This window comes from Lotus japonicus, chromosome 2 (genome assembly GCF_012489685.1).
Source record: "Lotus japonicus ecotype B-129 chromosome 2, LjGifu_v1.2".
Lineage (NCBI taxonomy): Eukaryota > Viridiplantae > Streptophyta > Magnoliopsida > Fabales > Fabaceae > Lotus > Lotus japonicus.
Window position 1 is genome coordinate 73,815,718 of NC_080042.1, and position 26,607 is coordinate 73,842,324.

The following is a 26,607-nucleotide window of genomic DNA, read 5'->3' on the forward strand; positions in this document are numbered from 1 at the left end:
ACTTGCTTACAGTGGGATTTCACATGCCAACTGGACACAACAAAACAGTCAGCTTCCGCCTCGTAATTTTTTCCAAAAACGCTCTCTCTCACTCTCTCTTCTTTGTTCCTTTTTTGACATTCTTCTCTTAATCTCTCTTCTTCATTGTTCTGTCTTAAATTTCATTTGATCACACAACATTCCCTATAAATTCAATTGCTGTCTGCACTCTGCTCTTGATTAGAATGATGTTCCTTCCCATGATTCGGTTTTTCCTCAAACCGTATCCATGCACTCTGCTCTTGCTTCTGCTGACATGCACTTGCTACCCTTCATCAGGTTCCTGAATTCGCTGCCTAATTTTCATTTTTTATAGCTTCTGATGGGTTTTCCTGTTATGCATGGCATTTAAGCTTCCTATGTTTTTTTTTCTTCCTTGCTTGGTAATACAATTTTGATACCAAACAGTGAAATTTATATTCTGATAATCTGTCTTGGAATAAAATGCATGTAGTAAGAACTGATATAACATGAATTTTTCGTGTTGCTATGTGAAATGTCAAGAATATGCTATTCTTGTTTTTTTCCCCTTTCCCCTCGCCTGATGATCAAAGATGTCTTAAATGTAAAGTGTGAATATGATCTGGGCCATGGTGTTCATCTATAAATCACAGGCTCACGGTCTTCAAAAGGGGCTACCCATGTTCTGTGAATGAGATTTTTTGGTATCTTGTAATAGCAGAGAAAATGTTCATAAGAGATAGGGTATGTCACCCTACAACCCCTGAGGGAAGAGAGTGACTGGTTTTGCTAATTAACCATGACATGAAACATTTAGAATCTTTGTACAATTGATTCTGCAGTGAAAATCAGTCATGACATAATTGCTTCCGGGTGACATAATTGATTCTAAAAAAAGAGAAGTTGGTCGAGACGTGCTCGAAGAAAATGCAATTAGCAATAACCAATTTACCTCTGCCACCCTCTGATGAGCACATGTATGCATGTTACTTTTGGACTCAAATGCTGAAGAGACAATGCGGGTGAGAGAAGGACATATGCAAATGAAAGTGCCAGAAGTACCAACTACTAGTAATTTTTCCCAAATTCACCAGACGCAATTCAAAGCCACGGTTATAGCTTTCCCAAATTTACAGTGGAAACAAGCCAGAGAGGATGGAGCTTCTCGTGTACTTGTTTTGCTTATACACTAAAAATATCAAGTGAACATCAACATAACTTGGATTTAGTTTCCTAATTCCAAATGATGTTTATATCTAGCTAAATTGATAAATCAAAATGGGTGGTCATTGCTTCCAGATAGGGATTTGTAAATTAAATAGAATAAATGATTGGATGCCAATACACAATTTAGGTTCTGGATATCTTCTAGTTCCCTATCTATAGTACAGGATGTGATCAACGCTCATCAAGGTTTTCTCGCCGTGATCCTTCATACTGCAGAAGATCACAGACAAATGCAACTGATGTGACTACAATTGCAGTCACAGGGACAGGGGTCTCCAAAGCCTTGATTTCGCGACCACAGTTGCTGTTGCGACCTTGATCTTATTCCATGATACTAATATAGAAAGGACGTTATGCTAATAGCATATATCTTAGGTTATAGGATGGATTTATCCTATATGAACTATGAGGGGAATATGTAAAAATAAAGTACTATAATTTCATAAACCAGCCATTGACTTGAACAAAATATTTGCCTGTTTTATTTGTTATTTACTGTAGAAAGACAAGAAATTGTGTGTCTCTCATAACTTTAATTGCAGTCTCCACTGTCTATGTTGTTTGATGTCCAATATGTTATTGATTACCTTGTTCCCTCTCCCTTTCATATTAATTTCCACTTAAATGACTTAATTTGAAGTTGGCTGCATATCTTTCAGAAGCTTATGATCCACTTGACCCATATGGAAACATCACAATCAAATGGGATGTTAAAAGCTGGACAGGTGATGGTTATCTTGTAAGTACAATCTTCTAGGTTTCACCTACTAAAATTCAAAGCAAATCACCATGGTCTTGAGATGTGATAGGGTTTGGATTTCAGATCTGAGGCACTTTTTTAGATTTTTCAAGTCTATATGTACGATTTAAGACTTTTAAGTTGTGGAATTATTGACTAAACTCAAGTATCCCGACTTGTATTAGTGTCAGAGCCATTTAGAATTGGATGAGTTCATTGTTGTTCCTTTAGTTGTTTTGGTGTCTAAGAAACAATTAAATGCACAGGCTATTGTTACAATTTACAACTTCCAACAATATCGTCATATCTCAGCACCTGGGTGGTCACTAGGATGGACATGGGCAAAGAAGGAGGTAATATGGAACATGATGGGAGGGCAGACCACCGAGCAAGGAGATTGTTCAAAATTTAAGGGAGAACAGATCCCACATTGCTGCAAAAAGGATCCAATTGTTGTAGATCTACTTCCGGGAACACCTTACAATCAACAAGTTACAAGTTGTTGCAAAGGTGGTGTCCTCAGCTCATGGAAACAAGATCCAATCAATGCTGTTGCCTCATTTCAAGTTGTTGTGGGTAGAGCTGGTACCACAAACAAAACTGTCAAATTGCCCAAAAACATCACCTTGAAAGCACCAGGACCAGGTTATACATGTGGACCAGCAAAAATTGTGAAACCCACCCGATTTATAACACCTGACAAAAGGAGAGTTACCCAAGCACTTAGTAAGTTATTGGACTCCTATGTTTATTTCCTTAAACCAAATGTTATCCATTACTTGTAGCTTTTTTTAGTACCAAATTATGTCATCCAGTAATAAACTTATCATTTTTGTGATTGATCTTAAATGCTCCAAGTTTACAATTGTTCTCAGTTCCTACTTCAAATAAGAAAGATCCAGCATTTTACTTCGACCTTGACATTGATCTGATTTTTTGCAGTGACTTGGAATGTGACATGCATGTATTCACAATTTCTAGCTCAGAAAGCTCCTACTTGTTGTGTGTCCCTCTCATCTTTCTATAATGATACTGTTGTATCCTGCCCAACATGTGCATGTGGCTGCCAAGGAAACTCATCACAATCAGGGAACTGCGTAGAGTAGGTTTTTATTACTCATGGCCTATGACTTTCTTCTAAACTGAAATGAATATCATACACTCACATATGTCCATTTTGTGTGTGGTTACAGTCCAGATTCGCCACATTTGGCATCAATTGTTTCCAACCCTGGAAATAATAGCATTAAACCTTTGGTTCGATGCACTAACCATATGTGCCCAATTCGAGTTCACTGGCATGTGAAGCTAAACTACAAGGAGTACTGGAGAGTGAAGGTCACCATTACTAATTTCAATTACAGGATGAATTATTCTGATTGGAACTTAGTAGTCCAACACCCAAACTTTGACAATTTGACCCAGCTTTTTAGTTTCTACTACGCGTCATTAACTCCCTACGGGGCAATAAGTAAGTGCTATCTTTCTCGGATTTGCAATCTTACAGACAATTTGTATGGTTCTTTAACTTAGTTGAATATAATGTTCAGTTTTACTTCAGGAGTAGATGTAGTTATTATTTATTAGTAATTTGTCTGATAAAAAGTTATTGGGTTGTCAAGTTTCTTTATTAGCAAATTTCTTTGGAATCATATATTCTATTTTTTCATGATCACCGTATGATTATGACCATCATATATTCTTATTTTCACCATACAACGTCAAAACTTTTTACTCCTCAATGATTCCAGTGGCACCAAAACTAATGATCCAAGTTGTTTTCAACAGATGATACAGCAATGCTTTGGGGAATTAAGTTCTACAATGATTTACTCATGCAAGCTGGCCCTCTTGGTAATGTACAGTCAGAGCTACTTTTCAGAAAGGATAAGTCAACTTTTACTTTTCATGAAGGTTGGGCTTTTCCTCGGAGGATCTATTTCAATGGTGACAATTGTGTGATGCCACCACCTGATGCTTATCCATGGTTACCTAATGCCGGTTCGCAGCAAAAGGTTTCCCTACTTGCTTTGATGTTGACTTTTTTGGTAACCTTGGTATTTTATTCCTATGTTTGAAGTGGGGTACACTCAACTCTGTCCTCTGAAGTTTTCACTTTGACTGGCTTGGACACAATTTTGGCTTACCAATTTGGAATTTGAACCAAGAAGGTGAATGGCACCCAGTGACAATTCAAGAACACCTCAATTGCCCTATGATTTATTACTAAGTTTCTGCACATGGGGGTGGTTGAATTTGTTAATGTATTGTTCATGGCTCTCTTTTCTATTGAAGTAATGTATTTATTTGTCTACATCCTTAGTTCAATTGGTAATGTAGAGTTATAAGACATATTTACAGTAACAAACTCATGGAATGAATGATAGACTTCATTAATTGTATATGTATGTGAGCCATGAGTTATTCAGTATGGCACTGCAGTAACAGCATCATGAATTGATGATTCAGACAAATATACATTTATAACATGTTTAGTGCAAAAATTTCAGCCATGAGTTTCACTCGGTGATTTCAAAGAATGACTTGAAGTATTCATCCCTATTGTAAGTGTTAGTATTTTGTAAATTAGCTAACAGAGACTATAGCAGTGAAGGAAGAAGATATTCAGCGGAAGACTGATTTCATTGAATTCAAGAGCTTACATATATAGAATTGAAAACTAACTGAAAATATCCTACTAGATGCTTACTAACCCACAACACCTGAAAAGTGGAGCAACTATTGACTACTTCCTAAATAATAGCAACAGCCTAAAGCTAGGAATTATTCAACTGAAACAAAATAAAGTGCAGTTTTTGAAGCAATAATTTAACACTCCTCCTTGCTTTAGGAACTTCAAATTCCAAGCTTTTGTCTAAGAAGCTCGAACTTAGTAACAGCCACGGTTTTGTGAATATGTCCGCTAGTTGCTCTTACGTCTTTGAGTAGCAAAGGTTAATGTCTCCCTTTTTTTGCACCCCTCTAAAATAGAACAGTTTGATATTGAAGTGCATAGTTTCCCCTATTTTGAGAAATTGCTATTGCAGCTTGGTTGTCCACAAACACTTCAGTGCCTTTTGTTTGCTCCATATGCAGATCAACCAAAATCTTCCTCAACCACAATGCTTGATTTACCGCCGCAGTTGCTGCTAAAAATTCTGCTTCTGCAGTAGATTGAGCTACAATATCCTGTTTTTTCGAACACCATGAGAAACTTCCCAAGCCAATATCATCAACAAGTTGTGGTTGATGATATTGATTTTTCTACTCCCGTTAGCTATCGACATCTAACCATATGCTTATTGTGATGTCGATTGAGCAAGTTCTCATTTGACTCATCGTTCTTTTAGTGCTTACTTTATTTTCTTTATTGGCTATTCTATTTCTTGGAAAGCAAAGAAGCTGCTTACAATTCCTCATTCCTCCGCATAAGCTAAGTATCGCTTGATACCTGCTATCACTTGTGAGTTAAAATGACTCAAGGGTCTTTTATTTGATCTTCATATATCTTATTCTACTCATATGTCCTCATTTTGTGGTTTTTTTTTTGCTAAGCCAAAGAATTGCATTTAAAAATAGCACAAGGGGGGCTAAACCCAAATACAAGAGAAAAGATGAAGAAAGAAAAATTAAAATACAAACAAACCAACTACAATAAGCTCACCCACCCTACTTTCCACTACAAGCTGACAATAAACCAACTACCCAACCCCACACATCCATAACAGCACAAGCAACAAACCCATGAGCCAACCCCAACCAATTCGCAGGGAGCAACCAGAGCATGATCCAAAATGATTCCAAAAAGAAAACAACCCCCATGGCCATCACGAACTCACAAAGATGAGAGACAAATCAAAGGGCTGGATTTCCATTCAAATAAAAGGGTTGAATGTCCTCATTTTGTGGTAGTCAGTCTATTCTTTATATAGTTAATAATATGATTTTTCATGAACGCGCCCTATAAACACATTAAGGTTGATTATCTTTGATGTTTGCTGTGGTACCTTAATTTAAATGAGGGTACAATACCTTAAATGATGTAAAACCTCTTTATTTCCAATTTTTTTTAACTTATAAAAGCCTCTAGCGCCATCATTCATGAGCATTTTAATAGATTATCTCATTATCTTGTCGTTCGCCCGACACCAATTTCTTATCTCACCCTTATTGTGGTCAATTACTCTCTTATTCTTATATCGCATACATTTCCACTTTCACCACTAGATTTTGACTTAAAAAGAGTTGCAACAACCGACATGACGTCTAAGATTCCAACAAAAGTTGAAAGGTCTAATCTTCTCTCTTTCTCTGCCCTTCAATTTCACAATTTCATCCAGTTGGGGTACCGTACACAAAAAAATTTCAGGGTACCACAGAATTTGCCAAATAGTTATTGTCTATTTTCTCCTTATTTATTGGCTAGCATTTTTAGTAAGACTCTTGAAAAACACAACCTTCACCGCAAGTTGGGCATTTCAAATCTATGTACTCAACTTAAGAGGGTATTAGTGTGTAAATATTAAGGTATATTTTCTCCTAATTTTATTTGTCATAATTTATTAATCAATATAAATGAATGACACCTATTCCTTATTTAGTTAACCATTATGTAGGGTACTTCTTCCTTATTTAGTTAGTTATAATATTAGGTAATGTTACATAATAATATTAGGTAATTGTGATTGATTGAGATTTGAAAAATATTTCTCTTTCCTCATATGAATCTATGATGAGATCAATGAAATGAGGAACTTCGATTCCTTCGTTAAACAGTTACCTCTCGGTCTTATCATTCTTAGTTTAAGCACCTTACTCTCAAATTCAAGAGAAAAAAAAGTAACAGTAGATTCTTATTGCCATACTATGCTCTGCCCTGCTTTTAATTATTAAAATCAGAAACTTGTTCTCCTCTAATGCTATTACTTATGTGTCATCATTGTAATGTTAGACTATGACTGTGATTGTGGATCACAATCATACAATACATTTGTCACTAGCTACAATTTAAAACATTTGAGTACCACCACCAATTTACCCTTTTCTACAATGCCCACCAAACTCTCCCACTCCAAGGATTAAGAGTTTAAGACAATATCATTGAACGTTGTTAGTGGTTGTAAGCAGCATGCTTCACAGATAAGGAAGGGAAATTTTCAAGTTCTAAGAAAATTCAACGGTTCTAAGAGAGTGGTTATGAGTTATCCCTTTCCCTATCATAAATATCCATAATATATACATTCAGGGGTTTTTCTAGGTCCAATCATCGCCTACGTGGCATCTCATGATTGGCTAATTTCATTAAAAATCCTACATGACAATCATTCCTCCTTTCCTCTTAATGTACACCCTTCTCCTTAACCTACACTCCTCTCTATTTAAAAGCTTATATAAGACTATTATTCTTCATTCATCTTTCCATTATTTGGATTTCTCCTTAACCTACACTGCTTCTTCAACAATCTCATGTGTTTTGTATTATTTGAGTCTTTCTACATGGCTACAAAGGTATGTACTTTTTCTCATCTGAAATCAATTTTTCATGTCTTTGGTGTGTGTTATTGTAATATAATCTCATTCCTTCAAAATTCATGTTTTACTAACCCTAATATGCTATTCTCCTCATTCCCTTTCAACAATTGTTTTTACAGGATTATGGTGTCATTAGACCTATAGATGCTGAAAATAACAATTTCACAGATATGGATCAAGGTATATTATTATTATTGATCCCGTGAGTGTTCATAGCACAATTGAATTTCACCATTAGAATGGTGAATGCCGCTTGACTTGGATAGGTCTACGATGGTTATACAACTTTGATACCCTATGTTTCTTTTCAAAAAAATTGAAAATGTTAACGTTTATTTTGTTTCAATTTGGAGAGAAGATTTTACTCATAACAAGTATCGAGGCCTCTCTATGGTTACACATGAACACGACCTTGACTTCTTGCGGGTTTTGGTCCCCGTCACTGATACTAGGGATCGTCCAAATTTTTGGAAAAATAAATCTGGATCTCCAGTGGTTATTTTTTACGAACGGAAACATCCACAGTTGGTACTGACCCTCACTGCATGTCAATGTGCACAATACGAATTAGTTAGTTTAATTTTCGTATTCCTTTTTTTTTTTTAACTTCAATGTGTTTTATTATGGTTTTTACAATTTCATAATTGTTTTCTCATTTTTTTTTCAGCTATTACCTTCTCATATCGTTCCATTCTTTTTAAGTTTTGAAACATCTCCGGTACAACTTCATACTGGTGTGATAGACGACATCCCCTGCAACGTGCTTTCGTCAAAACCTTCTGATGCGCGTATAGGATCTGGTTGGAGAAAATTCTGCAAATTAATGAAAATTAGAGGCGGTGGCATAGTTTGTTTTAGGTTTGAAAGAATAGAAAATAGAATTATTGAAGTTAAGGTGGTGTATGGAAATATTTAGTCAGTTGTTATTCATTCCAAAATTTAATCAGTTGTTGTTTCGTCTTGGGTATCTTTTCGTTGTTTTGTTTTTCTCAATCTACATGAGAGGATTGTTCTCATGATTTACTTTATTTATCAAATAAAATCCAAGATTAATTGTTATTTTTTTCATTCTGGAATTGTTCTCATGATTTACTTTGTTTTTCCTTTGTTTTACACGTATAATTTTTTCCTTGCCTTCATCACTTTGTCTTGTGGGCTAAATCAAGCTTGATATATTTGACAATTTTGCATTCATCGGCCATTTATAATAATAAGATATCCATACATGCCCAATGGTGCTTCTTTTCTTTGTCATCCTTTTACGGTCAGGATCCAAACAAGATTATATATAAAAAAGAACTGTAGTCAAATACCAAAAACACTTTCTTACCTTACCTTTTTAAAAATAAAAACCGTTTTTAATATCCAATTTAAGTTAGTCTAATATCAATATTATTCATTGCAACAAAAATTCCTTATATAAATTATTGCTTTATACGATTTTTAAAAAAATCCCTTTTGAAATAAGTTCCATTTTTAAGATGAAAAAAAAAACGTTTAAATAATTAATTACGTGAATCCCCTTTTCCTTGGTTTTAAAATAATTTCAAATTTTAAAATGATAAAAAAGGTAAAAAATAATTAATTACTTTTAAAAAAGGTAAAAAATAATTAATTATTTCCATCCCAAGTTTGCGACAGGGTAATATTTTATGTCCTAAAGTCTGTTACGCACAAAATCGCGACAAAATTTTTAAGTCACAAATTCCGTCCCAAAATAATTTTGGAATGGAAACTTTAACTATTGTGCAACAGATTTTTCTGTCCCAAATAAGTGTTTTTGTAGTAGTGACTCGAATTGTTCTTTAAAATTAAATACGAGAATACACTCAGAGAACCTCGAAGAAGAAACAATAATTTCTCTCAATTTTCACTTTGGTAATCTTCAGGAGAAGAGATGTTTCTGATGATTATAAAAAATGATACCAGAGATTTTGATATTGATAGGGATGCACTACCTCTTTTCCACAGCTCATATTCTTTTGAAAATTTTAGAAAATTTTGGCATAAATTTTAGCTTTACACATGGTCAAGTAATTCTTCCCTATACTTTCAGTTTTGAGTCTTTTGACACAGGGTAGACAAAGCCAAGTCTAACTATTACAGTACAACACCAACACCGTTGTATTGTGAAAATGATGAACGAATACTCACCTTCACTAAGTAATTTCTCTCTAAAACGGACAGTAATTATCTCCGATCTAATAATCTCTTTTATACGGATCAATTTTATTGTAGGTTTTACATAATGTGTTTGTATGTGTGTTGTGTGTTCCTACCTACCTTTTTTCTCATAACACAATGGGGTAGCTAGATCGTTGGCCAATATCATAAAATCCAAGTTATAAGACGCCGCCGCACTTCTCTGAACTCTCACTAACAGTCGTGCTCTCTCTTCCTCAGCCAAACCTTGTGTCTCGTGAAAGTGAAAAGGGAACTTGGGATTTTAGGGTTCAGTAATTTGGGGATTTTACTTTGAGTTTTTTTTTCAACCTTCATTTGTTTACGTGACACCTCTTTAATTTAATTATTTACACACAAGAAAATCCACGTCATCACCGTTTGCACAATCAGCAGGAATTAGACGGAACCTAACGACATGGGCCTTTTACTGTATATTATTTTCACATTAGGGGCTTATACCACAAAAAATATTTTAGAGGAGTCTTTACCAAAGGACCCCTATTTTAGAGGGGCCTCCAACATATATAAGTCACTCATATATATTATAATTATTTGTCCACACCTCTAAATTGAGGTGGAAAGAGGTGGAGGAGGAGAGAGATAGGAAGAAAAGAAAAAGTAAGAGAGAGAAAGTGATAGATGATAAGAGGAGAGAGATAGAAATAAAAATAGGTGAAAATGAAGTGTATAAATAAGGAGGTGTGTATATATCATTACTCCAAATGAGAGCTTTGGAAACAAAAATGCTTGTAATGTAATGTAACCATGGAATGATGACTAACTGATAAATATGACAATTTTGTGCAATAATTTTATTGATGAGGGGTTTATAAAACATGAAAGTTCATTTCCTAAACATGTAATGTAACCATGCATGGATTTCAATTATATATATATATAGCTCTATACATGTAAATGCAAATTAGAAAAGAATCATTAATGTGAATTTGCCGCATAAATGTTTTTAAAATAAAATATTTTGAATTTAGTCTAGAAAAAAAAAACCAAACAGATTTACTGCTATTAGAATATTTTAGAAGGTGTTGTGTCATTAAATGTGTAGAAAGGGTATATTTGAGAAAATGAAAAAAAGCTAAAAGTAGGACAATAATTAACATTCTATAGGAGGCGTAATGCGTTAAAAGATTCGCATAACTTTAAAAAAAAAATAAGATTCACACAACTTTACTTTTAAGCCTTATGTTTACTTTAAAGTTATTCCTTCGCAAAGCAGCGATTGATATTTCCATTCAATTCAATAAACCACTGCATTCCTACTGTATCAAATTACTCCAATTGTAGCAACCCAAATAGACCAAGCACCACGCCATCTTTTTAAGCTCCCACACCCCTGCATAAAATTAACAGAGCCTGACCTTGCCTTACAGCCCAAAGGTCCTTGAACACTCCTCCCTCCAAAACCAGAACCTGACCTTTCAAGGCATCACATGCCGATTCCACACCCAATGATCAGTCCAGCCCTTTGAAGGCAAAAACCCACTGACCACACTCATCAAATTCGACTGAAGATCCTCCTCAAGCACTGACAAACCCCGGTTCCACTTGAAGTCCCAATTCCAACCACCTTCAATCCAAACACCATATCTTGTTGTGTTGAGCAATTGTACAACGCACTGAATCTGTTTTACCAGTCCTTTCGGCAATCTGACACTTTTGATACTAACCCAGGCACAGCACTATTTTAACCTCTGTTTTACAAGTTTTATCACTGCTCTTGTTTCGGTTTGTCCTCCCATGCACTCTTCTCTTGCTTCTGCCTTCCTTATGATCCTCTTGACCCATATGGAAACATCACAATCAGATGGATATTTTAAGCTGGACAGGTGATGGTTATGTTGCTGCTGTTACATTGAAGTTGCAGCAACATAACCATCACCTGTCCAGCTTAAAATATCCCATCTGATTGTGATGTTTCCATATGGGTCAAGTGAATCATAAGCGGCAAAAGCAAGAGAAGAGTGCATGGGAGGACAAACCGAAACAAGAGCAGAGAGTCCATACCGCCAGTGATAAAACTTGTAAAACAGAGGTTAAAATAGTGCTGTGCCTGGGTTAGTATATACCGCCAGTGATAAAACTTATAAAACAGAGGTTACAATTTCACTTAGCACCGTGCTCTTATTTGGATCCCTCTTATTTATAGTATTGGAGTAAAACTTGTAAAACAGAGGTTACAATTTCACTCTGGGTGGTCACTAGGATGATGGACATGGGCAAAGAATGAGGTAATATGGCAAATGATAGGAGGGCAAACCACCGAGCAAGGAGATTGTTCAAAATTGAAGGGAGAAGTGGTCCCACATTGCTGCCAAAAGGATCCAGTTGTTTCAAAAGTGTGGGCACAGTTTTAATAGTATCATAAGTGTCAGATTGCCCAAAGGACTGGTGAAACAGAGGTTAAGATGAACAACAAATTCTAAAGAAGATCCTCCAGAACACCTCAATTGCCCTATGATTTATTACTAAGTTTCTGCACATGGGTGGTTGAATTTGTTAATGTCTTGTTACCCCTCTCTGTTCTAATGAAGTAATGTATTTATTTGTTTACATCCTTAGTTCAATTGGTAATGTAGTGAAATGAATGATAGACTTCATTAATCGAATATGTATGTGAGACATCAATTATTCAGTATGGCACTGCAATAACAGCACCAAGAATTCATGATTCAGACAAAATATACATTTATCACATGTTTAGTGCAAAAATTGCAGCCATGAGTTTCACTCGGTGTTTCAAAGAATGACTTTAAGTATTCATACCTATTGTAAGTTACATGGTTTCAAAATTTTCACAGAACAATTCTGACACTCTATGCACCAATTCACCAAACTGCTAGCATTATGAGCAATGAGAAGATGAGTGCCTGGAAGGAAACTAGGCTTGTAGGAGCAGAATTTGGCAGAAATGGGTAGGTGTCAGGTGGGGGCATCATGCATTCATCACCATTAAAGTACACTTTGCGAGGAAATGCCCAACCCTGCTTGAATGAGAATGTATTCTTGTCCTTCTGAAGAAGTAACTCTGATTGGATATTCCCTTTTGGTCCAGCTTCCATTAGAAGATCATTGAAGTATTTCATGCCATAGAACATGCCAGTATCATCTGCATATACAATGTAAAATTGGTCATTCTTGAAGTCAATGATTATATAAAAACTTAGGAAGATATTTTTGCTGATACTCACTTATGTTCTCATAGGGTTGAAGAGGCTTGTAATCAAAGCTGAAAACTTGGGTGATGTTATTAAGATTTGGATGCTGAACAGCAAGAGTCCACAAAGAGTAATTCAACCTGTAATTGAAATTCGTTACGGCGATCTTCACTCGCCAATAGTCCTTATAGTTGACCTTCACATGCCAGTGGACCCTGATTGGGCACATATGATGAGTGCACTGCAGTAATGGTTCATTGTCTTTCTTTGGAGTATGAACCCCCACCATGCTGAGAATCTTAGAGTCTCTCCTGCATACCAGAACAACAGTGGTTAAATAATTGGAAATTATGTCTTAGAATATGTAAAGGTCATAATTTTTTTTGACTTACTTCACACAATTCTTTTTGTTCTGGCAGCCACAGGCACAAGAGGGGCATGGGGTAATGGTTTCATTGTAGAAGGATGACAAAGACACACAACAACTTGGGTTTTTCCTTGCTAGAAATTGTGAGTATGTGCAGGTAACATTCCATGTCACTGCATCAGATAAAACAAATCAGACTTCAGAGAATTGTTTCATGCGGAAGTTAGTGGGGAGATTGAAAGGACAAAACTTAACTACAATACTATAAGCATTGATTGTGCTGTTGCGGTGTGGCCTAATGAAAAACTTTTCCACCCACATTTTTAATATTTTATAAATTTTATTGATATGATAACTCTCCTTAACTTTCCATTTTTCAACCTACGTTACAAAGTTGCAATTGGACAATAGTAAAAACATGTATAGAAATGTATCTAAGTTTTTTTTTTGAACAGAAAATGTATTTAAGTTTTGTTCAAATTGAAATTGTCAAGCCATAGAACTTACTTAGTGCTTGAGTCTTGCGGCGCTTGTCGGGTGTAAGGAAATTGGTGGAAGGAACAACCTTTGCAGGGCCACAAGTATAGCCTGGTCCTGGAGCCAAGAGCGTGAAATTCTTGGGGAGTTTCACTGTCTTGTTTGAGGTGCCAGCTTGTCCTACACTGACTTGGAAGGATGAGATAGATTGTGAAGGATCTTGACCCCATGCTGCAACCACTCCGCCCTTACAGCAGTTTGAGAATTGTTGGTTGTAAGGCACACCAGGGAGCAAGTCCACAACTGTGGGAATTTTCTTGCAGCAGTGAGGTATGTTGCCTTTGAACTTTGAGCAGTCTCCTTGCTCTGTGGTTTGAGCTCCTACCATGGTCCATATCACTTCTTTCTTAGCCCATGTCCATCCCAATGTCCACCCTGGATTCATGATGTGCCGAAACATTTGGAAATTGTGGACTGTTACCACAGCCTGATAAAAAAAATGCAATTGGCAAAGATAAGTCATTCCATCAAATGATTGCACGATTATATTTTTGGTTTTACTCCGGTGAGGCAATTCTGTTCAAGCTGGGTAGGACCACTACTATGAACGATATTAGATTTAATATCTTAAAGTTTCATAGTTTGATATCTTTTTTATAATTAACTTAGCTTCATTACATACACATTTTACTTGCAGTGCAATAATTAAGTTGCAATGCTAGGCCTAGCTCTTGTGTTGTCTTCATATTTTGATCTTTCATGGCCCTCTTGACAACTATCTCAACTATTTTTTGGAGTTTTGACTGCCTTAGAAAATATGAAAACAAGAGCAATGCAGATTTTACTTACCACATAGCCATCTGGTGTCCAAGACATCACATCCCATTTGATTGTTATGTTGCCATTTGGATCCAATGGATCATATGCAACTATGATAAGAAAACATTAAAAAATTAGTTGAATATACATGTACAAGTAAAAAAAGTCTAGCAGATGGTGAAATGTTGTATCTCACCTGCATAAGAGAATAGCACAAGAACACAGAGAGCTGAGATAACAAGCCTCATTGCTGAATAAATTGTGTTTGATGTTATCAAATGTTCCAATTGGCCCCAAGAAAGCCAAGCCAAATTTCAGCAAGGATGGAATACCTTCTGCTCAGTGACAAAACGTTAAGATCAGTGGCCAATGGAACTGAATGTATAGTATTGTAGAAGAAAAGCCTTCCAGGGAATTCTCTTGAAGTTCCAGTGATGTATCACCAAATGGTTGTTAGGAACTTGCACATCTTGATTGCTATATATCATTGTCTCACACTTGGGATTTCAGTTCAAGTTTCCTTATCTTAAAGCAACAGCTATAACCAGAACAGAAGTGATACGTAAGAGTGAGCATAACACTTCAACGGTTGTGTTTGAAGGGGAATAAAACTCTTTGATTAAGGAACTTGACACATTGAAAAATGCTTAATTTTCCAAAAGGGGGAGGCCTATCCCCCCCCCCCCCAATTATATATTCCCTTTCATGGTAGCTGGTGGAATTTTCTCATTGTTGGTTGAAATGTACATCATGGTGTTGAATAAATTTGGCATGAGACGGAATAAAATGGTGTTCTTACACATTAGGCATTTGAGACTATAATTACATGATTAGTATAATTAACCACTAAGAGAAATCATTCAGCTTATTATGCATCTCAAAAGTGACTTGTATCAAAACGTGGTGCACAACTTGGAACTTGTTAACCAATCATTTGTGATTTGTAAAAGTCATCTTTATGGTCCTGCTTGCTTTTTGGATCTATCTTGAGTCAGAAATGAATTTGTAGGAGCAAGCAACGTAGGGACAGGTAATGAGTTCTTTTCTGATAAAAAAAGGACACGCTAACTAACTGCTGCATGCATATATTATAAGACATTCAAATTGAATGCTTCAATAGTAAAATTTCTCAAGTACCAAGTGTGACTTGTAGTCTTTTGCCACTCGTTCTATAACCCTTCAGTTTCTTTGGTGATAAAATTTTGATGCATATCAGCATATGAAAAGGCTTAAATATGTTATGTCTCACCAATTTTGACTAATCAACACTTCTTCAGTGATGTACACGTAATATTTATCTATCTCATTTAAATGAACTACACATAATGTTTCTAGGACAATACATCATCATTTTGAAATCAATTCACCTCAAGGAACTCTAATTACAAAAAAATAATATTTTACACAGGTCCAACTCCTAGTGTAAAGTCATCGCAACCACTGATTGAGTTTTTTTTATTGACTTTTCAAAGTAGGGCATCGCTTTAAATAGTTGTAATGAGTTACTTCACATTTAATCTCTTAGTTTGGAGGAATCAAATCATTTTTAGACCTACCCGACAAAAAAAAACAACTTCCCCACATTCACAATCAGACCTTAGCTCAGGAAAAACAACTTTCCTAAAAAAAATTCTCATGTAAAATCTATATTTAATAACTAAACTGAACATGACAAAGTCTTTTTTGTTGTTGCAAATCGTATTGACTCATGGAGAATTCAGGTCTCATTTTCTTCTCGCTTGTTCGTCTGCTTCGCATGGGTTCCGCTCCTCCTCCTCTGGCTTCCTTTTCTTCTCTCTACCATTTCGTTATGGTAATTTGCTCTACCTAGATAATCATTATTGTTTAAGTAACCTTCACTTTCTAGCCTGAAGAAAATTTATCAATTTTCGCTTTGAATACTCAAATCACCTGAGATTGAAATGTTGAAGTAACTCTCCTTCTTAAATCACAAATTTGTATCAATTCTTATTCAATAGTCATTGCTTAGTGATAATTTGGCTCAATTTGTTTATAAATCTTCATTATTTTGCATAGGTGTCATACACTTTTTTGAGAAACTAGGTATTATTGGTTCCCTCAGTATTGGAGATTATCTAGGTATGGCTATGTTATAAATAGTTTAATGTTACTTACCAGAAAATTTGGAACTTTACCAAATAGTAACCTGATTCTATTGAATGCAGCAACTGGAGCAATATTTTCAGCAACAGATTCTGTTTGCACATTGCAGGTATATATAAACTTTCAATAGACAGATTAGAACCCTTCTTTTCTTCTTTCATTTTTATGATTTTTTCCTCTTTTTACATGTATCAGGTTCTGAATCAGGATACAACACCTTTACTGTAGTACAGCCTGGTCTTTGGGGAAGGGGTAGTAAATGATTCTACCTCTTTAGTACTCTTCAAAGCAATTCAGAATTTTGAAACCTTCTGAATAGTAATTTTCCACTCCAACTCTGCTCAAAGTTTGCATCTCTAGCTTAGTCTTGGAGGTTGTTCAAACTTCAATGATCACTGGATCAAAGTGATTGTTTATGCTAGTTCATCACTGATCAATTTACTCGTGTTATAGTATAGTTTACTCAAATCACAAATTCCTTGATAAAAAACTACACGTAAGTGATGAGAAAGAAACATAAAAACATAAACATAACGGCCTCCGTTATGCTGTTATTACCCATTGTTGTGAGTTTACAAAATTGATAATTATTGTGACTATTATAAATTTATAGAGTTGACAATAAAAGTTATATAATTGCAAACCACTAAAGACCAAAACTGAAAAATAGTTTTAATTTTTAAATTTTTTAAAAAATAAAACAAAAAACCACCCTGAATGGTATTAAGGTTTTTACATCAACTTGTTTTCAAAAAAAAAATCCTACTTTTTTAATTTTTGAAAAAAAAAATTCAGTACAATTAAAAGTTTTTTTGTTCTCTACTTTTTATTTTCAGCATGTTATTTGATTTTCTCAATAATGATACAATTATATATTGCCAATATTTTTTTTGTCTTTTTGATTTCTAGAGTTATTTTTAATTTAATATTTTCAAACAGATTTACTAAAATTTTCATTTTAAAAAATATGAACATAATCAAACACATAATTTTTCCTCTCACTGCATTGGATTACTACGTGCAGCTTGAACATCAAATAGCGATGTCTTAGAAATTGATTTTGAAATAATTCGATGATTTTTTTGGTTACAGGTACATAAATAGTTTGATGATTTACTTGTGAAAATACTTATTGCACATGTAATTATATTATTTATTCTGGCGTGGATCATAATTGAGAAAAATATTTGAAAAAGCATTTTAACCATTAGCTATTAACTCTGGTTATAGGACCTATTGTAATGATAGTTAGAATTTAAGGATTAATTAAGATGAAAATATAGTTAATGATATCTTTTTGCAAAACTCATAAATTAAGGGAATTAGTTTTAATGTTATCCTTTTTAATTTTAGTGCTATCCCTCCTTTTCATATTTTTTTTCCCAAACACACCCTTTTACATTTCACGTACTTTTTTTTTTTACATCGGAAAATTAACATTCAACGTACTTGTATGTGCGGTACAAAAATCACGCTTAAGTTTGCGGAAGCCATCTTCATTTTTGTGCGACTTGCAATTTTATATTCTTCACTTTAAAGTGCGGAACGACAAAATAATCGTTTTCCGCACTTACAAGTGTATGTTTTATACTTTATTCTTAAAAAATCTATAAAATAAATGGCTAGCCGCACCATACTATTGTGAAAAAGATGGTCTCATCAACCAATCTCTTACAAACCACATAGAATGAAAACATTTCTCAGTTATCAACCAAAAAATCAATGGGAGAAATAAAAGATACACAATTTTATTTATGGATAATTAATTTTTCATTCTACACTTATAAGTGTGGATAAAAAAAAAAATTCACAACACTTTAGTGTGCGGAACATAACAAAGTGAAAATGTAATTCCGCATTTACAAGACACCAAAAAGTAATTCGGCAGATTTTTTTGGTACAGTTTGTGAGAGAAAAAAGAAAGGAAAACGGGAAAACCCCGGACTAAGGTCTCACAGATGAGACACGCATGACATCAGCCAATAACAAAAGACTCATTCCTTCCAGAGGCTTCTCAAGAATCACTAGATTGCTATCTTGCTGCACACCAAACTTTGCTAAGAAGTCGGCACAAGCGTTCCCCTCCTTGAGAACATGATAAACATCCACTCGCCAAGCACGACCTAGCAAGTCCTTAATATCCCAAATGATGGAAGCATATAAATGCCTCGGAGAAGGAACATAATGCACCAAGGTATTGCATCTAAGGAATCCGATTGACACTCCACAATGCGAGCACCACATTCCCAAGCCAAACACAAACCATGATAAATTCCAAGCAGCTCAAGAAGCAGAATGTTTGGGTCATTTCGGTAGCCATAAAAACCACTGAGCCATTGGCCAAGCTGCTACGAAAACATCCTCCAAAACAACCTCTATGAGGATTACCTCTCACGCTGCTATCCACGTTAATCACTAAGTTGTCCGATCCACGAGTAGCCCAACAAACCAGTCTAGGAGGAGTTTGAGAAACACTAGAAGACTCCCCAAAACAGCGCCATAACTCAGAAGCCATTGGACTCCATAACATGAGAACTGAGCATGCGATTCTCCGTGCAGAAAATGCATCTCATTCGCCAAATCTACCATAACGTTGCTACCGTAATTTTTCCAAAATTAATTCCGCATTTTGTATGTACAGAATGCCAGCTAGAATGTAAACAACGACAATGATATTTTCAATTTAGAGATGACGTGAAAAATGCATACGTGCGACATTAAAACCAATTCTCTACAAATTTATGGTGACTTCATGCATTTTCCTCAATTTAATATTTCAGGTAATTAAGAAATAATAAAAAAATTCGATTGAACTCAGAATCGCAATTTAGGGTTTAAGAGGAAAAAAAAAACCAGGCCAAAGACAAGTTGAAAAACTAGTGGTAGGGTTTTCAGTTACCTTGTTTGAAAGAGCCATGTATAAAACCGGTGTGTATGTTGGTTACAGGGCATAGTGCTTCGAAACTGCTACTGAAGCTTGTTGCAGCAAGGACAATCGGAACGAACCCTAATCCTCTCTTCAAATCGTGCTCTTTCTTCTGTACCAGAACGGAGGAGGAGAAGGAGAAGACCCTGAATTTGTTTTTGCATGATATAGGCACAAAAATGTCTATGGATCTCAATGATTTTAAGATCATTAAGGAAGGTGAAGCTGAGATTCTTATGCATGCTGAGAATGAAGTATTCTATAACAAAGCTCAGGTACAAAAAAAATCAATTTTTTACTATGTTTTTTCCGTTTTGAAATCAGGGTTGCGAAGAAAAATCAATTTTTTTTCAATCTGAGTTTTGGTTCATGGTAGAAAAAGTTAGCTGGCCAAGAAAAATTAAATTTTGAATAGTGGGGTGGTCAGAACTTTTGTAAATTGTCTTTGATAGGGTTTATTGTTGATTGTTTATGCTTGTCTGTTGAATTATGCAGGCCTTGTATTTATCAGGTTGATATCAGTATGTTTCCGGTTAATGTAGTTTCGGGGTTTATTTTCTTGGCTGTGTAAGATAGACTGATCCCATTTTCCTTTTATTAGGTTAATAACAGGGATATGTCAATTGCTGTTTTGAGAACTTTTATATCGAAACGGAAGCAAGAGCATGAAGCAAATTTGTCCAAGAGATCGAAAAAGACACAAAAACCATCTGAAAATGGTTCTTCTGAATTAGTTACGGAGGAAGTATTTCACGAAGCTGCACCAGAAGATCATAAGTCTAATGGGGAATGTGAAATCAAGGAAGAGATATCTCCAGAAGAACCATGCAGTGAAACGGATGGATCAGTTAAGATAACTGAAGAATGTAGAAGTGGAGAAGAACAAATTGATCTTTTGGAAGGAAAAGGACGGAAGGAGCTGAAGCCACCAATAGTTCTTGAGGTTTTCCATGCTTTTTAGCTTTCATTAGCATAACTCTTTAATGTCATGAAGGCATCACTATCACCATTGTCCTTCCATATCGGATATAAATATTTTTCTTTGCAATTCAAATCCAGTTCCGGTATCACATGTATGATTGCTCTTTTACTTTCCTGCATACAGGCCTTGTCTGCTTCTGGGTTAAGGGCTCTCAGATATGCTCGGGAAATAGAAGGGATTGGTCAGGTTGTTGCCCTGGACAATGATGCAGGTGCTTCAAGGATTTTTCAGTTTATATTGTCTTCAAATTTTGTTCTGTGGTTTTAAAACATAAAAAACTCTGCACCTTTGTGGTTTGTCTACTCTTAGGATACTTATAGTTGCTACCTTTTGTTTGAGATTAGTGCTTATTCTTTGTTTATAAGCATATGAGTCTGCATACATAGTACTGATTTTTGCTTCTGGCAGCTTCTGTCGAAGCTTGCAGAAGGAACATCAAATTCAATGGTTCAGTTGCAGTCTCAAAAGTGGAGTCTCATCTTGCTGATGCTCGTGTATACATGCTAACCCACCCTAATGAGTTTGATGTGGTAAGTAGATGCCACTGTTATGCACTTGTATTCACCTCTTAGTCTAAGCAACATACATTTTTCATTGTCTTCACATGTTTTGTTTTTCAGGTTGATCTTGATCCTTATGGTTCTCCTTCTGTGTTTCTGGATTCGGCAGTTCAATCTGTTGCTGATGGAGGCATGCTTATGTGTACTGCAACAGATATGGCTGTACTCTGTGGGGGAAATGGGGAGGTCTGCTATTCAAAGTAATGCTCTTATTCACTATGAACTTTCATTCCACAATTATTTATTCGGTGCACTGAACTTCTTACAACTGATATTCATACTAGATATGGATCATATGCCCTGAAAGGGCAATATTGCCATGAAATGGCCTTGAGGATCCTTCTTGCTTCCATTGAGGTATGTATATACTTTTGAAGCTCTTTTCCATCGAATGAGATATCATTAAATTAGTTTCAATTGATAGAAATCAAGATTTAGTTGGATTGTCATATTAGAAATTGGGAGGCCTATACTCAACCACAAAAGCTAGCTCAAGAGTTGAGGTTTGCACTACCCTTATAAAGCTTATCTTGGCTCTATCTCTAGCCAATGTGGGACTTCTAACACACCCCCTCACGTCCAGGATTGAACAGACTGGAACGTGGGATCAACAACGGGTGGCCCAAATATGGGTGATCTCCACAACAAATGGATCTAGGATAGGCTCTGATACCATAATAGGAAAACCAGAGAAAGAGAAAAAGATTTGCATATGAAATATTCACTATGAATTGTTAACCGATACAATGAGGATTGAATCCTTATATAGGATTGAAGAAGCTTGCTCTACAAGCTAAACTAACAGCTAAGCTAACTCTAACTGAATGGTAACAACCTCTAACAGAATTGACAGCTGTTCCTCTAACAGAATTGACAGCTGTTCAAAACAGAATTAACAACTGTGTCCAGCTGGCATTCCAGCTGGCACACACACACTAAGCATAACCAATATTTTCATATCACCTATATACTCTAATAGTTTCCTTGTACATAGTTATATAAATATTTTGAAATTCCACATTGTTATTGGGTTATGTGTTCTTTGGTATCTAGCAACTTTTATGCCGATATCATGATTTTTTTTAGAGAATGTCTGGAACAAATAGTAGTAGTTCCTTTTCCTACACAATGTGTAGTGGATGTTGCTATAATTGTTGCATTTTCATTTTGCATCTCATTGTCTGTTGTCGTCTTGTATCGTAGAAGTTTCTGAAAGGGAGAATTCCAAAAAAGTGAACATAGGTTCTAATATTTTTATGATATGTTAATTCCATCAATAAAACAGGTGACCGATATATACCTTGCAAGAATATTAATATTTATGGGAGGTTCCAAGAGATTTAGTGCTTAAGTGATCACTTAGAAATCAAGGAGTGTCATTGATTGGAAAATCATTAGTTTGGATTGGAATTGTATACATGCATATGTATATCGAACTATGAGGCTGTTTGGATCTTGATTTTTCCAATCAACTGATGTAACTTCTCATGTAATAACTTGTCAGTTTGACAAATCACAAAATATGGAACATATATGTTGTTTTGTTCTATTCTATTCCTGTTGCTTGTGTTAGGTATGTACCACTAGCTATGTAATAGCTTGATTGAGAGTATTTGCGCAGACTAGTCATGTCGGTAATGGAAAACTTTGGAATTGTTTGATTGTCAGTCACTGCACCACTTTTCAGACAAGGTGATTTTTTGTGAAATAAACCTAGTAGAGGGGATTTAAGCGCACATCAGTTTTTAAGCAATAGCCAACAGTTTCTAGTGCAAACTGTATATAAAGACAAAATACCCTGTACTTCCTGGATAAATGTCAGGTTGCATTAGATACTCTGGCAGCACCTTTATTTGTTAATACCTAAGCTTTGTCTTCTCATGTTATTTGGATGCCAAGGTTGATGTTAAATAACAAAAAACATAATGACCCAAATATGTTGTGTTAAATTTTGGACCAATTGAATATCTATAAATTTTTCAATAAATATAATGTTTGACTCTTCATATAATGCAGAGTCATGCTAATCGTTACAAGCGGCATATTGTTCCTGTGCTATCTGTTCGAATGGACTTCTATATTCGTGTTTTTGTTCGTATATACACGTAAGTCTTAGTTTCTCTGTCATGTATTTTAGAAAATATTGTGTGTTTATGTCTTTATGAAATATTGATTCCATAGCATTTCGTCATTTTATTTGCTTCCAACTGAAGGATGAATTCCTTGGTTGCAGGTCTGCTAATGCTATGAAAAGCACTCCCTTGAAGCTTTCATATGTTTATCAGTGCACTGGTTGTGATTCTTTCCACCTACAGCCCCTAGGAAGGAGCATTTCCAAGGTGTGTGTATATGTTGTTGTTTGTTTTATAAGCTCCATATCAACAACACAGTACATTTAAATTCATATTTGTTTGTATATATTAGAAAGAAGCCAATTAGAAGACCAAATAACCCATTCTGATGATCCACTATATTCTACATTGGTTTGGGGGTTTGGGTTTTATGCTCTTTGGCGTTGCATATACCAAAGGGCTATTATGTTGTGCTCCTTGAAGCCTGCATGGCCATTTATGTGAAGTGCTTTATTTTTATTGACTAGTCTTGAATGGGGAACTTATTTTCTTTTTTACTTTCTTCAGAATACTAGCGTCAGACATTTGCCTGCATATGGTCCTGTTGTTCCTCAAGAGTGCAATGATTGTGGGAAAAAGTTCAATATGGGTGGCCCTATATGGTCTGCTCCTATACACGACCAAGAGTGGGTTGCTTCTATTCTAGCAGATGTGAAACGAATGAAGGACAGCTACCCCGCATATGATCGCATATCAGCTGTGTTGACTACAATATCAGAGGTATGTTTTCATCATTCATGTCTAGTTTTTAACACGACACACATCACATTTATGGTATGATTCAAATGTGTAGTGTTCTGGCATCCAATCTTCTAATATTCAATGGATTTATTCTTTGCAGGAATTGCCAGATGTTCCTCTGTTTTTAAGTCTGCACAGCCTCTGTTCAACCCTTAAATGCACTTCTCCATCAGCAATTATTTTTCGTTCGGCTGTGATCAATGCAGGATATCGTATATCTGGAACTCATGTTTGTCCACTGGGGCTTAAATCAGACGCACCCATGGATGTTATTTGGGATATAATGCGCTGCTGGGTAAGTGGTTCAATGCTGGTCCTCAGTTGATTAAGACTAGTTCATTTATATGTTTGTTTTGTTGGTTTCTGCGGAATTGATATTTTTTTTTTTGGTGTTTTTGTGCCTATTTTTTGGGGCGGGCGGGTGTTGTCAATTCAATAATGCTTGAGTAGTCTGGGGAATAAAACAATAAGTTATTTGTATTTTTATTCTGTTCACATATTTCACAGGTAAAAAATCATCCTGTAAAAGCTCAGCCAGCAGATAAATCAGGAAGTGTCATACTTGCAAAGGAACCTGTTCTGCAGGTATATTTTGCCATTCAACTTTTATTCTCATGCAAAATTCAGGGTTATTCCCCCTTCTCCTTAATCTATGCAAATTTTGGATTCTACTTTAAGAAGCACGTGCATGAAGTTTTCACAGATTTGTGGTGGGAGAGGTAGAGTAGTAATGGTGGCTAAAAGCTTTGTTGTTTGCGTTCTTTTTAGGCTAATTTTGCTAGAGCGGTAGCATCTCTTAGCAAGGCACAAGCTAAGAAAGTTGCCCGGTTTTTGCCAAATCCTGAAAAACACTGGGGGCCAAAAGTAAGGGCTGGACGTCAGATTACTAGTAAGCATGTCTCTCTCTTGGGTGAAGCCGCAATTAATGGAGTTCTCAACCAGAAAGATAATGAAGAACCTGAAAGTAAGAGGCAGAAGAAGTGATGACAATATCATCTTATCTCATAATTGAGGTTCTTGAAATTATTTCTCATCAATTTAGTGACCCTGAAATTCTATTTTTTCGTTACTAAAGGAAGTCCATTTGTTTCCATTAAATTTTGCAGCGAGCTAAGATCTAGATAATGTGCCTTGTTTTCTTGCTAACATTTATGCGAAATGCTGTGGCAAGAATAAGGCACTTTGTTTTTTCTTTGAAAAATGTATTTGTAGAATAATAAGTTTTTTCAAGTGATTTTTTATTTTGTATTTGATATTAAGTTCCAAGTTTTGACTTACATCATGGGAACCATGTTTTTCAGCATAGTATGATTGTGGATATTAAAGGAAATTACTAAAATTTTGGCCGTCATGTTTAGCTCTCACTCAGTCACTCTTACACGAAGCTCTTGAAGTCTTGTCTTGATTTCACCATTTATGTGGCCTGCTCCTTTTTTTTCGAGGTTATGTTTCTTTTTAAGGTTTGCTGAGTGGACCCTCTATATATGCAAAATAAAATATAGTCACCTAATGGATGCTAGCAATTCAGCCCAATAGTCTAATGTTGTGCACGGAATAAATAACTGGTATCTAATTTTGCGTTAACGAAGTATTGTGGCTATTTTTTATCCATTTATCGTCATTTTAAACTAAATTTTATTCAGAATAGATGTTTGCCTGTCTGAAATTCTCTGGATAGTTATGTCTCTCAGAATGCTTAAGCAGCTTTATGGAGTAATCTTTAGGACTTAGTTTGGAAAAATTAAGGGTTGGACTTGGTTGTGCCATTGATTTTCTGGTCAGAAATGTCGCTACCTATGCCAATACGGTGTGGGTTGAAGAAGGTCCCTCGAGTCTTTTATCTTTTTTTCGTTCATATGTTTTGGCCACTAAGACAGTTTGAGTTTTGAATGAAATGTATACCTTGGAAAAAAGAGATTACTAGTCTATTACTCCCTCCGTTCCTGATCTTTTGTTGTTTAAGGTTATGCACATTGTTTAAGAGTGTAATTATTGATATATTTTTTGACATAAACACCCCTATTGAATGTTGAGTTAAAGTGAAGAAAGAGAATGATAGTTATTGGCTAATAAACTTGTTATGATTTTGATTGATGAAAATAAAAGGTGGTAGGTGAGAGATATAATATTAAATGAGGGTATTCATGGAATAAATTGAGAAAAAATGCATTGGATTTGTAAAACAACAAAAGTTTCGGAATTTTGACCAAAAGTAAAAACAACAAAAGATCAGGAACGGAGGGAGTATTACATATGTTGCTGGTGTCATTGCATTGCACCAATAAGAAAATCATTAGCTCTCTAGTCTCTATATGCTGGATTCATTACTAGATTCATTTTCATATGGTTAAAACTTAGAAGCACTTGGCAATTATTCTTGTTGTAGATTTAGTGGTGTTTGTTTTACTACTCAATCCAGTTAGTACATGTTTGAAAGCATCATATACACTAAGCGGTTATACAAACATGGCCTTAAAGATTTCAAGAGGGAACAGATCCTTCTCTCTTTTTTATTAGCTTATGAATAGATCTGTCTACAACTGCAGCAATAGGACAGAAACACAACATCAATAGCTGGTCCAGTTACAGCCTTTTCCAATGTGTCCCTCTTCATCCCAAGAAAA

At 35.4% G+C, this 26,607-nt stretch overlaps 3 protein-coding genes and 1 long non-coding RNA gene across 4 annotated transcripts; 3 read left to right on the forward strand and 1 right to left on the reverse strand.

Annotated features, from left to right (window-relative positions):
* Positions 1-4,440, forward strand: LOC130739466 (COBRA-like protein 1). Its single transcript, XM_057591757.1, has 6 exons — positions 1-318; positions 1,887-1,966; positions 2,233-2,692; positions 2,909-3,068; positions 3,160-3,437; positions 3,755-4,440. Exons 1-6 carry the CDS (start codon positions 225-227, stop codon positions 4,042-4,044), a joined length of 1,362 nt encoding a protein of 453 aa, XP_057447740.1. The 5' UTR covers positions 1-224; the 3' UTR covers positions 4,045-4,440.
* Positions 4,441-7,088: 2,648 nt separating this feature from the next.
* On the forward strand, positions 7,089-8,540 carry LOC130735669 (uncharacterized). The gene is made up of 3 exons (XR_009018534.1): positions 7,089-7,474; positions 7,618-7,678; positions 8,166-8,540. It is a non-coding gene; the product is annotated as an uncharacterized LOC130735669 (long non-coding RNA).
* A 3,736-nt stretch (positions 8,541-12,276) lies between these two features.
* LOC130739468 (COBRA-like protein 4) lies at positions 12,277-14,971 on the reverse strand. The gene is made up of 6 exons (XM_057591759.1): positions 14,715-14,971; positions 14,549-14,628; positions 13,730-14,186; positions 13,248-13,395; positions 12,889-13,166; positions 12,277-12,806 (listed from the first exon to the last, which is right to left on the reverse strand). The coding sequence occupies exons 1-6, from the start codon at positions 14,764-14,766 to the stop codon at positions 12,526-12,528; spliced, it is 1,296 nt and encodes a 431-aa protein (XP_057447742.1). The 5' UTR covers positions 14,767-14,971; the 3' UTR covers positions 12,277-12,525.
* A 4,510-nt stretch (positions 14,972-19,481) lies between these two features.
* Positions 19,482-25,236, forward strand: LOC130739469 (tRNA (guanine(26)-N(2))-dimethyltransferase 2-like). Its single transcript, XM_057591760.1, has 12 exons — positions 19,482-19,843; positions 20,170-20,511; positions 20,674-20,761; positions 20,959-21,080; positions 21,171-21,310; positions 21,395-21,467; positions 23,127-23,215; positions 23,344-23,449; positions 23,750-23,962; positions 24,084-24,278; positions 24,491-24,568; positions 24,752-25,236. The coding sequence occupies exons 1-12, from the start codon at positions 19,577-19,579 to the stop codon at positions 24,965-24,967; spliced, it is 1,929 nt and encodes a 642-aa protein (XP_057447743.1). The 5' UTR covers positions 19,482-19,576; the 3' UTR covers positions 24,968-25,236.
* The last annotated feature ends 1,371 nt before the right edge of the window (positions 25,237-26,607 follow it).

Coding starts and splice junctions, on each gene's coding strand:
- LOC130739469 (XM_057591760.1), top strand. CDS start 19,577: ATGTTGGTTACAGGGCATAGTGCTTCGAAACTGCTACTGAAGCTTGTT. Junction 21,468..23,126: donor TCCTTCTTGCTTCCATTGAG/GTATGTATATAC, acceptor CATATAATGCAG/AGTCATGCTAATCGTTACAA. Junction 24,569..24,751: donor CAAAGGAACCTGTTCTGCAG/GTATATTTTGCC, acceptor CGTTCTTTTTAG/GCTAATTTTGCTAGAGCGGT.
- LOC130739466 (XM_057591757.1), top strand. CDS start 225: ATGATGTTCCTTCCCATGATTCGGTTTTTCCTCAAACCGTATCCATGC. Junction 319..1,886: donor CACTTGCTACCCTTCATCAG/GTTCCTGAATTC, acceptor CATATCTTTCAG/AAGCTTATGATCCACTTGAC. Junction 1,967..2,232: donor GGACAGGTGATGGTTATCTT/GTAAGTACAATC, acceptor TTAAATGCACAG/GCTATTGTTACAATTTACAA.
- LOC130739468 (XM_057591759.1), bottom strand. CDS start 14,766: ATGAGGCTTGTTATCTCAGCTCTCTGTGTTCTTGTGCTATTCTCTTAT. Junction 13,167..13,247: donor AACAAAAAGAATTGTGTGAA/GTAAGTCAAAAA, acceptor TCTGGTATGCAG/GAGAGACTCTAAGATTCTCA. Junction 12,807..12,888: donor TCAACCCTATGAGAACATAA/GTGAGTATCAGC, acceptor TTGTATATGCAG/ATGATACTGGCATGTTCTAT.